The sequence below is a fragment of the Macaca fascicularis genome, chromosome 4 (genome assembly GCF_037993035.2).
Source record: "Macaca fascicularis isolate 582-1 chromosome 4, T2T-MFA8v1.1".
Classification (NCBI taxonomy): Eukaryota; Metazoa; Chordata; class Mammalia; order Primates; family Cercopithecidae; genus Macaca; species Macaca fascicularis.
This window is the reverse complement of record NC_088378.1, coordinates 23,220,130-23,232,997: the sequence shown is the minus strand read 5'-3', so window position 1 is coordinate 23,232,997 and position 12,868 is coordinate 23,220,130. Positions and strand designations below refer to the sequence as shown.

Genomic DNA, 12,868 nt, shown 5'->3' with positions numbered 1-12,868 from the left:
CTGTATCTGTGTAGATACTAAAAATATGTTTGGGAAGAGCTACATCCTGTATTCTTTCTTGGAAATTTAGAATGCACAAAAAAAGCGAATTAACTTTTATTTATCCTTGCATTTTCCACACTTACTTAACAATAGCCTTCCTTTATTTAAAATAAAAAAAATGAAGTGACATCTGCTAACGGTAAATTATAATTATTTTTCAGAACAATTTTTGGAAATGCTACTACAGAATAAGAGTAAAGCAAAGATGATATTGACATTGACAAGTGCAAAAACATGTAAAATATGACATTGCAAGAGAAGGTGACACATGTAGAAAAGAACTATGTGAATATACCACATAACATTGTTTTACAACGGAAACCAATAGCTATATTGAGCAGAAAGCGAATGTAATAGGACATAGAGATGTTACAGAATCAGAGAGAGGGCTGAAGAGCAACTTGGAACAAAAAGTGTCAAGTTGGCATAGGGGATCTCTATAGCTGTATTATCACCCTGGGACACCCTGCAATTAGTAACATGACTGTTTCTTCCACCCTTCTGTTAGTCTACTCAAGACACAAAGTCCCTGGAGAAAGAAACTAATTGTGAAAGTTTCAGTTACATTCAGCCTCTTTGGGGATCTTGGAGAATGAAAAGGGATATGATAGAAGTCTTGTGCAAAGTTCACGGGATTCATATCCCGTGAAGACTGAGTAATATAAGGAAGTATAGATAATTCCTGAACAGGAAATTGAGGCCCTGTGAGAAGGGTAGGGAGGTAGGACGGGTAGGAGCCAACAATAAGATTTCACCCACTGTAGTGAATATAAATATGGCAGAGGAAATAGACAAGCTACATGGAAACTGACAAGTTAATAAGATATCTGAAAAAATGTAATCTGATTTGCAAAACTGTTTTGTAAGCTAAGAGACGACATTTAGAATAGACCAGAGTATTTAATCCTCAAAGAAAACATTCTGCCAGTACAACTTAAGTGTGTAAAATAGAAAAACAATAGCCAACTCCTGGAAGCCAAAATGATTAAGAACTAGCTTTCAAAGAAAAAAGGTGAGGGAGACATCGTATCCAAGAATGGTAAAAGAGACAGAATGGATTTTTACAGTAGATGAGTTTACTATGATAACCTTTCATTTTGAAGGCAGCAAAAGGATTTTTCTTCAGATTCCCCCTAAAAGTTATCCACTGCTGCAAACACCAGTACAAAATATTGCTGAGAGAGATTTACTCAATAAGTATAATACTGCCAAATTTTAAGACTAACAAGGAGGAAACACGGAGAGGAGTAGGATTGTGGAGTAGAGAGGAGAGAGATAAGATTGAGAATGTTTACTGGTGGGAAGATGTATTTGCTTTTTCATAATAGGGTTAAGATATTTGGAGTATTTGGGAGTTAGAAATCGATTTTTTAGAGTTTGTTTTATGGATAATCATAAAAATGTTTAGAAATTCTCTGGAAAATGAGGATATATGGGCCGGGCGCGGTGGCTCACACCTGTAATCCCAGCACTTTGGGAGGCCGAGGCGGGTGGATCACAAGATCAAGAGATGGAGAGCATCCTGGCTAACACGGAGCAACCCCGTCTCTACTAAAAATACAAAAAATTAGCCAGGCGTAGTGGCACGCGCCTGTAGTCCCAGCTACTCAGGAGGCTGAGGCAAGAGAATGGCGTAAACCCGGGAGGCGGAGCTTGCAGTGAGCCGATATTGCGCCACTGCACTCCAGCCTGGGGACAGAGCGAGACTCCATCTCAAAAAAAAAAAAAAGAGAAAAGAAAATTAGGATATATGATTGGTTACCTTTCAAACTCAATGTCTGCCACAATTCATTAGAAAGTGAGTAATCTCCCAGACTGTTTCCTGCCTCATTCTGCAAAAAAATCAGAGTGCCGGAAAATAGGTATGATTCAATCAGAGCTGTGGAAAAACAGAGAATAAAGTTAGGGCGTATTAAAGTTTCAGGTAAGGTTAGCACATAGCAGTGCATTTTGCCAGTTTGTAAATCATCTGGGCTTTGTACGGAAATGTATCTTCAGGTTTCCTAGTGATCAGAGCAAAGAAGGGAAGAGAATTAACAGCAATCTGGTTTTGCCTTATGAATACAAAAAATTTGATATCATAAAATAACCCACATATATTGCTATGTTGAATTTTCCATAAAAGGCAGAAATACGTGGTATAAACAAGAAAAAATCCGGCAATACATTTGGATCCACCAGAAATACATTAGCACCTTCCCAAATCCTGCCTAAATTCTAAATTATGAAAATTGAGTTTAGATTTATCCTGCTCTCTTATATATGGAAAGAATTTTAATTATGATCTCTAATTCGGTAGATGTAAATCCAGAAAGCAGAGATATCAACAAAAGGCCTAACTGGGGAAAAAAATAAAAAGGTCGGAATTGAAAACAGTGGTCATAATACCTTAAAATAAAAATAAACGTTAATCCCATACAATGAAGAAATAACAGAGCTGTGCAATACAGTTAAAAGGAAGAATTGAAATAGTGGTACAGTGAAATTGAAAAGTAGGTAATTGATACAGTTTGGATGTATGTCCCCTCCAAATCTCATACTGAAGTGTGATCCCCAGTGTTAAAGATGGGGTCTCATGAGAGATGTTTGGGTCATGGGGCCAGGTCCCTTATGAATGGCTTGGTGCCTTCCTCCAGGGTAATGAGTGAGTTCTCACTCTGTTACCGCAAGGTCTGGTTGTTAAAAAGAATCTGGCTGGACACGGTGGCTCATGCCTGTAATCCCAACACTTGGGGAGACTGAGGCAGGGGGATCACTTGAGCCTCAGGAATTTGAGAGAAGCCCAGGCAACAAAAGCCAGACTCAGTCTCTACTTTAAAAAAAAAAAAAAAAAAAAAGTCTGCTACCTTCTTTCCCTTTCCCCTGTCTCTCTTGCTGCCCCTCTGGCCATGTGTGACACCTGCTCCCCCTTCACCTTCTGCCATGATTGTAGGTTTCCTGAGGGCCCCACCAGAAGCAGATGCTGATATTGTGCTGCTTATACCATCTGCAGAACCATGAGCCAAAATAAACCTCTTTTCTTTATACATCACCCAGCCTTGGGTATTCCTTTATAGCAACACAAAACAGACTAATGCAGTACTTAAATTATTTACAATATTTTTCATATGCTATAGACAATGAAAATTTTAGGAAAATATGTACATCATACCTCCAATCAAAATATAACATTAGAAATGTACACATATTTAAAATGGTATGCCTACTTGAAAATTTAAAAATCTCTCAACTAGATCAAGGAATGAGTATATAATATTAGACTACTTAACAACTACAGTATAAGCATCATATTAAATTTGGTGGAAAGCAGCCACAGTTATACTTAAAAAAAATACGTAGCTCCAAAGGTCTGCATTAAGAAAAGGTAAATATGTGGTTAAGTCTATATTTCATTAATTTAGGGGAAAAAAGCAGAAATATATAACAAAAATAAGAATATAAATAGATTGCAAAATGAAAGAGAAGCTGATAAAGTTTTCTCTGCCCCTTCTCAACAGCATCCTTATTGAGACAGTCTTCTGGGAGAAACCTTGAGAGCAGTAAGAACCATGTTGTTCACTTATTAAGAGACAGAAAGTTTTGATGACCGTGAGTTTGAGTGGCCCCCTCAGCAGGAAGACTCTTCTAGGCATGTTTTTGTATAGTGTCCTCACTTGTACAGAGCAGCTCATGGAAATGGTGCTTATCAGATTGGGTGGTGATTGGGATAAAGCCGTGAGAGATATGCTGCAGATCACAATCACTATTTGGAAGAAATCATGTATCTCTTCAGCAGGTATTGGATGAGTGTCAACTACGTGTCAGACACTACCCATGGCCTCGAGATATGCCTAAGATAAAATAGCCCCCAGTCCCTGGCCTTGTGGAGCTTACATTTTACTGATTAAATGTAGCTCGTAAACCAAAACTGGAAAACTTGATGAGACCTGTAAGAAAAAAGTTGATGTTCTGGTTGGTCAGTTTTGTTGTTGGAATGACAGGCGAGCACACAGGGAGAAAACTGACAGTGATGTTCATCCAACTGACCTTCATACTGCCAACATCTCCCCTCTTTAGTCTCTCCCCCACTGTAGCACTAAGGAAAGTCGTCATCACTCCACACAGTCTTCTTGCAAACCACCACTGGTCCATGTGGCCTTAAAAGTTGAATCGTTTTGATTCAGCCTACAAAGCCTTTGTAATTCAGTCTCAGCCTACTTTTTTGGTTTCCTTCATAACCATCCTCATGCATCTTCCACTGTATAACAGACCCTTTTTCTTCCAAAAAACACACCAAGCACATCTGAGTACTTCTTATATCTGCATTCCCTCTACCTGGAATGGCTTTCACCCTGCTCCTTCCACCTGCCAAGATAGATACAGCCCTTCTGAGGCCCTCCCTGGTTGCACAACACTAAGACACCCCACCCCTCCCCCTTCTCTTCCTTTCCTGCATTCTCTGCATACACTGCTATTATAGTTCATTGTTTATGGCTCTGTGAACCTTCTCACCTCCTCACTTCCTTTTCCCCAGTAGGATTTGTACAACTCAAAAATAAAAATGACGTTTCTGCTGTTTTCATATCCTCATGCTTAGCACTGTATGCCTGGCACTAGAAAACATTTAGTAAATGTTCACTGACTAAAACTCCTCAACAGGTTTTCTGTGACCTTCACTTTTTAAAACCCCAACAGAAAATTCTTCCAGTGACTTTTAAAGTAAAATCTGTACATGGATAATATAAATAAGCAACTGGCCTGGAAGGCTTGGGGTAAGAGATTGGAAGGAGAAAATGTGATGTAGTAAGGTGATTGACAATATGCATGATCTCTAACCACATACAGCCTCTGTGGCTCCACCTCCAACCACCCCAGCTAGCAAAACATCTTCCTTTTTATCTGTTCTGTACATGCTGATTCTCTGGAAAAGAAAGTTTTCAAAATCAGCTGGAAACTATTTGTAAATTATATTACAAATAGTATTTTGTAAATTATATTACAAATAAATAATGATATAATTATTTCTAAATTATATCATTACTAAATACAGTAGCTCATAAATGAGTTGAATCATAAATGAGCTACTGTATTTATGACTCATTTAGTCATAAATGAGCTACTGTATTTAAATGTACCTTATGTACTTTATGTAAATGTAGACATTTAAAGTAGATTTGACATAGAGCATTCTGAAATTATAAACCTAAGGAGAAACTATAAAAAGTAAATGTGAAAGTGATTCTACAAGGTATATATATATGGTCCTTAATTTGAGGAAACTATCTAACTAAAACTTAATGACACATTTATGCCAATTTCCTAGAAAGGAACAATTTTAATTATCAGGTGATACTGATTGTTATATTAATGTAATTATATAATTATGTAATTATTGTATATTAATGTGTTTGGCCCTATAATTTCTTAGAGGTTTAGATTTAGCCTTACATATATTTTAAATATTAATTTACTATTTGGCATTATTGAAATTTTTATAAGAAAGGAATGTAAAATACTGAATAGCTAATATTTTCATTTAAAAGTTTAATTCAGTAAAACAGAGAATTGTAATTTTACTTATTATGTTTATAATTAAATTTCCATGGTTAATGAGTTATAGCTGTTACACATTGACTATTCCATTATGATTGGTAAATTTAATTTGCACTTTAAAAGTACAGAGTTGATTCAAAAACAACACATATTTTAGTCAAAAGAAATTACTACTTTTTCTTGTCCTAGAGTGAATTACAGAAATCATACCTACCCCTTAACTCAGATTTGTTCTATTTGTCCCTCTGCATAAGCCCTATCTTGCACTGATAATTGTTTTTGAAAGCATAGTTTTATAAGCTGTAAAAATGTTATCTCCACAATTCATGAGCTCATTTCTACATTTCACTAGTAATCCCAGCACTAAAACTTATTTATACTTAATACGTAAATGGTAGAAGCGGGCCTACCCCTTGATCTCATTGCCAAGTGAGTGCTTGAAACCTAACGGAAAGGGAAAGTCAGAAAATTCAGTTGTTTTTGTTTGTTTGTTTTGTTTTGTTTTGTTTGTTTGTTTTCTGAGACGGAGTCTTGCTCTGCCGCCCAGGCTGGAGTGCAGTGGTGCGATCTTGGCTCACTTCACTGCAACCTCCTCCTCTCAGGTTCAAGCAATTCTCCTGCCTCAGCCTCCTGAGTAGCTGGGATTACAGGCTCCCGCCACCATGCCTGGCTAATTTTTTTTTTTTTTTTTTTTTTTTTTGTATTTTTAGCAGAGACAGGGTTTTACCATGTTGGTCAGGCTGGTCTTGATCTTTGACCTCATGATCCAACCGCCTCGGCCTCCCAAAATGCTGGGATTACAGGCATGAGCCACCGTGCCCGGCCAAATTCAGTTGTTTTTTTAATGGAATGTTTCTATTCCTTGTACTTTAGCATAATTCCCTACACATAGCAGCAAACTACAAATTCACATCATTGAGAAATAGACCTGTGTTATCATTCAGCAACAGCCTGAAATCTCAGTGGATTAAGACAGTATGTTCTACCTTGACTCTGCTTCTCATCATCTTTCCTTCAGAGTCCAACCTGCTGGGGCAGCTGCCATCTAGGTCATTTCCAGTTGTCATGGGGAAGAGGGAGTGGTGACAAAAGAGATTCTGGCAAATCCCACACTGGCTTTGAATGCACCTGTCTGAAAGACCCATGTTACTTCAGCTTACATTTCATTGGCCAGAGCAAGTCATAGGGCCACTGTAACTTAAAGGGGTGAAGAGGAGGTGATGAACAGCATTCATGACCACCACAGCAACCGCTGGCTTGGGTTAGACTGTGTAGCCCTCTCGACTGCCCAGAGTAGCAGAAGATAAGAATTACTGAGAAGATAACTTTTTCAAGAGTCCCCACACTGGAGCCAGCCAGTCTCACTGGAAAACGCCTTCCATAAAGTGGCACCAAAGTAGTAAGGGTGACGAATATGATTTGGGATACGAATCTTCACTAATACACATCTTCACTAAATTTTCAAGTAAAAAGCACTTGTTTACAAAGTTTTCCCTCTCCTGGAAATACCTTCTACTTTGTAGGCTTCTCCCCAGCCTTCCAGATTTGAAACAGTAAAGTTGACAGACAGACATATACTGCCCTCTATACCACCACTGCTGTTGTCTGTGATGGGAGCCAGTTGCTGTTTGGCAGCGGCCTGCTGTGTTGCCTGGATGTTGAAGACCTGGTGCTTTTCCTTCCACCACTTTTTCTTTGATTTAAGTGCTCACTAGGTCAGTCACTTCTCATTTTTCAAAAGCCTAATGAAAGAGATGAGGTAATACGTTATATTTTGATTTATGTTGAATCACTTTATAATTCATAATGACTGTTGAAACCAGTACATCAAATCATTTTTATTGCCTGAGTCATATTGACATGGATTTCTAACACAGATTTTTGCCTATGAGTGAATGTTTTTCAACAAAAGTTGTTTTTTCCAGGAATGTTCTTGCAAATTATTTTTCTTTGAAATTGTGATCTCCTTTAGAAGGGTATATAAGATAGCTGTAGCGAGGAATTTAAAATTTAATAGGGCTAGCAGAAAATGCCTGAGAATTGTGATAATTTACCATCTGGTAATTTCATTCATTAAGTGAATCAGCAGATGCTTATTGAATACCTGCTTTGAGGCACTGCAGTTGGTGCTGCAGAAACAAGTGAATAAGAGAAACATAGTCCCCATTGACAAATGTTAATTCTAATATTAATTTCACAACAACCCTATGAAGTAGGAGTAGGAACTGTTTTTATTCTCATTTTATGGAGGAAGAAACAGAGGCAGAGTGTTCTTTGCCCAAGGACATGCAAAGTAGCAGAGCTAGGCTTCAAACTTGGGCATTCTGGCTCCAAGCTACTCAATAGCAGCTAGACATTAGAGATCTCAAGCACAGAAGATAAGGTATCGATAGGCCTGAACCTATGAGTCATCAACAACTAAATGATAATTGAAGGAATGGACAGGAATAAGGTTGTCCAGGGCAATAGGCCTTAATATTTAAGCATTAAGAAGAAGAAAGAGCTAGAAAAGGAGACTGAGAAGTCATGGTCTGAGAAGTAGGAGGGAAACTAGTAGAATTTGACATCACAGAGTCCAAGAGAAAATAGTATTTTGAAAACTGAGATGTTCAATTGTGTCAAATACTGCTGCTAGAAGTTGTATACGGACTCTTTAGCATCTTACAACATAGAGGTCATGGATGACTTTATGCAGGGTTCTTCTGGTAGAGTAATAGGATAGAATCCAAATTGTTTTTGATTGAAAAAGAGAAGATGGTAAGGAAATTAAGATTCGTTCAGGGTCTTTAAGCAGTTAGGGAAGGTGGCATTCATGAAAACAGATGGCCTTTGGGGAGGCATTCTTTGCAATATAAGAAAGTGGGGGAGAAGGTAGGAATATAAGTAGGTAACTTGTTAGACTTGGTGGCAAATAAATGAGATAATTATTCTCTGGTGGATCCTGTTAAGTACAAGACAAGGATTTCTGCTGAGACTCAGGGAGAGGAGAGATGTTTGATGTGTATGTGTACAGTTTAAAATTGTCATTCTGAAGGGTTGACTACAGAAACATGGTAGAGGTCCTGGACAGTATCTAGGCTGATAGCCATGAATCGATGGTAGCCTCAATCCTCATAAGTGTATAATACTTTTTCCAACAGTGATCAACACTTTAGGTACAAGCATGGAGAAGGCAGTTAGTTGGTGTTAGTTGAGGTTTGGTAGCCAGGTAACACAGAGAGAAAGGCATGGATTTTAGAGTACTGGCAAAATTTATTGAATTTATAGACCATGCAGTCCAAGGTGAATATAAGGCAGTAGGAAAAAGGCAGGTAAGTAGTGGTTAGAGAGAAAATGGACTGGTTGAATTGCTTGAGGTTAGGCTGAAGTAGAATAGGAGTAGTAGCCATAATATAACAGGTTATTGTAAGCTTTTAAAGTTAAAGCTATATGGTGGGATGTATGAATTATAATTTTTTTGTAATGGAGCAGTTTTAAGTGATGTCATAATCTAAGATAACATTATGAGATTGAGTGGTTAAGGGGGGATTTTGCCAGTCTCTCTGCATGGCTGTGTCAATCCATTTTGTATTGCTATAAAAGAATACCGAGGCTGAGTAATTTATAAAGAAGAGAGATTTATTTGACTTACGGTTCTGCAGACTGTATAAGCGTGGCTCCAGCATCTGCTTGGCTTCTCGTGAAGCCTCAGGAAGCTTTCCACTCATGGCAGAAGGCAGTGGGGGAGCAGGCATGTGACACGGTGGGAGAAGGGACCAAGAGAGAAGGGAGGTGTCATACTCTCTAAACAACCAGATGTCATGTGAACTCGCAGAGCAAGAACTCACTCATCACCAAGGGGAGGGCACCAAGACATTCATGAGGGATCCGCCCCCATGACCCAAACATCACCTACTAGGCCTCACCTCCAACACTGGGAAGGGGGGCACATTTCAAGATGAGATTTGGAGGGGACAGATATCTATTATCACTGACTATGCAACGTATTTCAATTTTAAAAATAATAAGATGTAAAAATTGCTGTTTTAAAAAATCTAAGCACCAGTGAACTGATTTTTAATACTGCTAAAATATAAACGCTTTCTATAAAATTCATAAATCCATACTAAAATAGGTACTGAACAAAACTTGCTGCTTAAACAAAAAGCAGAGGGAAATATTCATGCAGAATGAAGTTTAAATATGTGATTGTTGAACAAACATTATGACTCTAGAGCCTTAAGAAGTAAGTCAGATGATTAGAGTTGGCAGTAGAAATGTAAACAAAATGCATATCAGCTAATTAGCTGGATTTTAATGCAACTATACCTGTACAGAGCTGTTTCTTCTAAACTATAACTCCTGGAATTTTATCTGCATAGATAAATGTAGACAATTTGATTGTGGTGCTGTGAATTTGTTTTGGATTTTTGTCATTGGGTTTTTTTGGGGTTTTTTGGTTTTTGTTTTTGTTTTTTTTCCTGAAATGAGGGTCTCTCTATCACTCAGGCTGGAGCACAGTGGCATGATCATAGCTCCCTGCATCCTTGAACTCCTGGGCTCAAGGAATCCTTCTGCCTCAGCTCTCTGGATAGCTGGGACTACATATGCACACCACCATGCCTGGCTAATTACTTAAGCCGTCACCATTTTGTCCAGACTGGTCTTGAACTCCTGGCCTAAAGTGACCCTTCTGCCTCTGCCTCCCAAAGTGCTAGGACTATAGGCGTGAGCCACTGACCCTGGCCTGGATTTCTTGTGTAAATTAAGTCTTACCTTAATGTATGAAACTATCATTTGATTCATAAAAATTTGTTTTTGTTAAAAATTTTTATGGTCTGGGAATGAGGTGCCTTCTAAAGGATGTCCTCTAAAGATTTCATTTGTCAAACTTTCTTGTGTTATCACTTTATGATGTAGATTTATAGTTTATGTACTTTTTAAAGTTTTTTTCTTTAAAACATTTTAGAAAATAGTTCATTGACAGATCATAGGGTTAACCATTTTAGTAACTGAGTCCACTTCTGCTACATGATGAAATATTTTCCCAAGAGAGGTTATATATCTGAGTATGCCACGATTCGTTTGCATTTGAAAGCAAACAGCTCCAGTCTTATAATTTAGCTGAAAATTCATTTAAATTGATATTAAAATAAACATAAGCCTTGAGGGCAATGTTTGTTTTTAACTTAACAATTGATCTTTATTTTACAATAATTTGAAGTATCCGATTCCTCTGAAGTAGTACAGATAGAGATTCTAGGGTCCTTCAAAAACAAGGAAATTCAGGAGCTTTAATAGGATAGGCATAGAACAGAAGAATTTTTTTCATGGCTCTTTGTTCTAAACACTTTTGTTTTTCATTCTTGCCATTAGGTAGAAGGCTAGAGTTAGAAAAGATATGCAGAAGAGATTTTCATCTTAGTTTTATAAATACCATTTAGTAGGTTGATGCATTTACTTGTGTAATCATATTTTGTTGTTTTTAGTTGACAAAACAATACCCACAGTTGATCTAATTTATAAATTACTGCTAACTTTTGTGTTTCAGTTCTTAGATCTAACTTAGTACTATGATTATTAAATAGTGACTTCTTTCGTTTTCTCTCATGTACTTACTGTAGTCAGGTAGAAAGAACACTGTGTAATACAGTTTAGGCTTAATTGTTAAGTCAAATAACAACTCCAGCATTTATGAGTTTCTGCCATCGAATGCTTTATAACTAGACTTAGAATAATACTAACTTAGAATTGAGCCCTGAATAACTAGTTATAGTAGACTTCTCTCTATCATCTGGTCAGGCTTCCAATTTTTGACATGTCTAGTCCCTTATGATTCACTCCTCTATTCAGCAAATGTGTTAAGCATCTATTATGTTCCATGCCATGTTCCAGTCTCTGGAGGATTCAGCAGTGAACAAATTAGACAAAGTTTCTGCTTTCATGAAATTTACATGGTAAGGGGGTAAAATGTTCAACAAGTTCACAGGATAATTTTAGATGGCAATAAGAGCTCTGAAGAAAATATAGCCATGGGATAAAGTGACAGAGGGTGGGAAAGGGAGATGATGAGGACTACTTTAGGCCAAATCGGAGCCACAGTCTGAATGACATAGAAGGGTCAACCATGGAAGATTTGGAGAAAATAACATTCTAAACAGAGGAACTGAAGAGTTCTGTATTGATGGTTTATTTCTTTCTTTCTTTTGGAATGAGGAAGAGGAGAAGGAAGGCAGCAGTGGTGATAAAACTTTTTTTATGGTTTATTGTGTGCCAAGTACAGTATCAGTACTGGGGTAATTACATAATCTCCATATTGTAGATACACTGAAGCTCTGAGAAGCTAATCCTTAGCCATATAGGAGATGACAGAAACGGGATTAGACTGCTGTCTGGAGCAAAACACATGAACCTGTCCACATATTATTCCCAAAAACAGTGTTGCCAGGGTTGGTACCACAACTTTTCTTCCTCTTCTGTTTACTTGCTCATCAGTTAAATACCTAAATCTCATAAAAATGAACTGGCAGTTGCAGGGCACGGTGGCTCACGCCTGTAATCCCAGCACTTGGGGAGGCCGAGGCGAGCAAATCACCTGAGGTCAAGAGTTCGAGACCAACCTGGCCAATATGGTGAAACCCCATCTCTACTAAAAATAAAAAAATTAGCCAGGTATGGTGATGCACGCCCACAATCCCAGCTACTCAGGAGGCTGAGGTAGGAGAATTGCTTGAACCTGGGAGGCGGAGGTTGCAGTGAGCCAGGATCGTGCCACTGCATTCCAACCTGGGCAACAGAGTGAGACTCTGTCTCAAAAAGAAAAAAAAGGAACTAGCAGCAACCTTCTAGCCCAGGAAATCTTCCACTTCTTGAGCAACAAAGAATAATTAACTTATGAAAACTAAGCCGTAATCACACTCATAATGCTTATGAGTTAATAACAGATTTTTGCACAAGTTGTATTTGAAATTATTCATTGCACTTAAGGCTGTCTCAAAACACAAAGCTCTCCTTGAATTTTTCATATAGTTCATTAAATTGAAACAATTATTTTCTTTCTCCATGTTTTTATTCCTCAGTCTCTCTCTTCAGTAGAGTAAAATGGTTTTCACTGTCCGGTAAGTACATGTAACAAAAACTTTTAATATATATATAAGGACCGCCATGTGATTTCAGCTTTAATCCCTCTTTTTATTCTGAACTAGTGTCAGATACACTTCAAAATGTTGGTAAAATGAATATGTTTTGGTGTGACATCGTGACAGTTAAGGTATGCATTCAGCCTTTTCTCAGGCATATTGAAGATGGTAGTAGT

General features: G+C 37.8%; 1 protein-coding gene across 4 annotated transcripts in view; it reads left to right on the top strand.

Annotated features, from left to right (window-relative positions):
- Positions 1 to 12,868, top strand: part of MAN1A1 (mannosidase alpha class 1A member 1) — a 176,546-nt gene that overhangs the window by 67,267 nt on the left and 96,411 nt on the right. Inside the window, exon 6 of one of the 4 annotated variants that reach the window (XM_074036955.1) lies at positions 6,593 to 8,060. The exons of the other annotated variants lie outside the window; for them this stretch is intronic. Coding sequence (XP_073893056.1) covers positions 6,593 to 6,760 — 168 coding nt within the window. The 3' untranslated portion in view covers positions 6,761 to 8,060. Of the gene's footprint in view, positions 1 to 6,592; positions 8,061 to 12,868 lie in introns of those variants that run through there. 4 annotated transcript variants of the gene reach the window in all.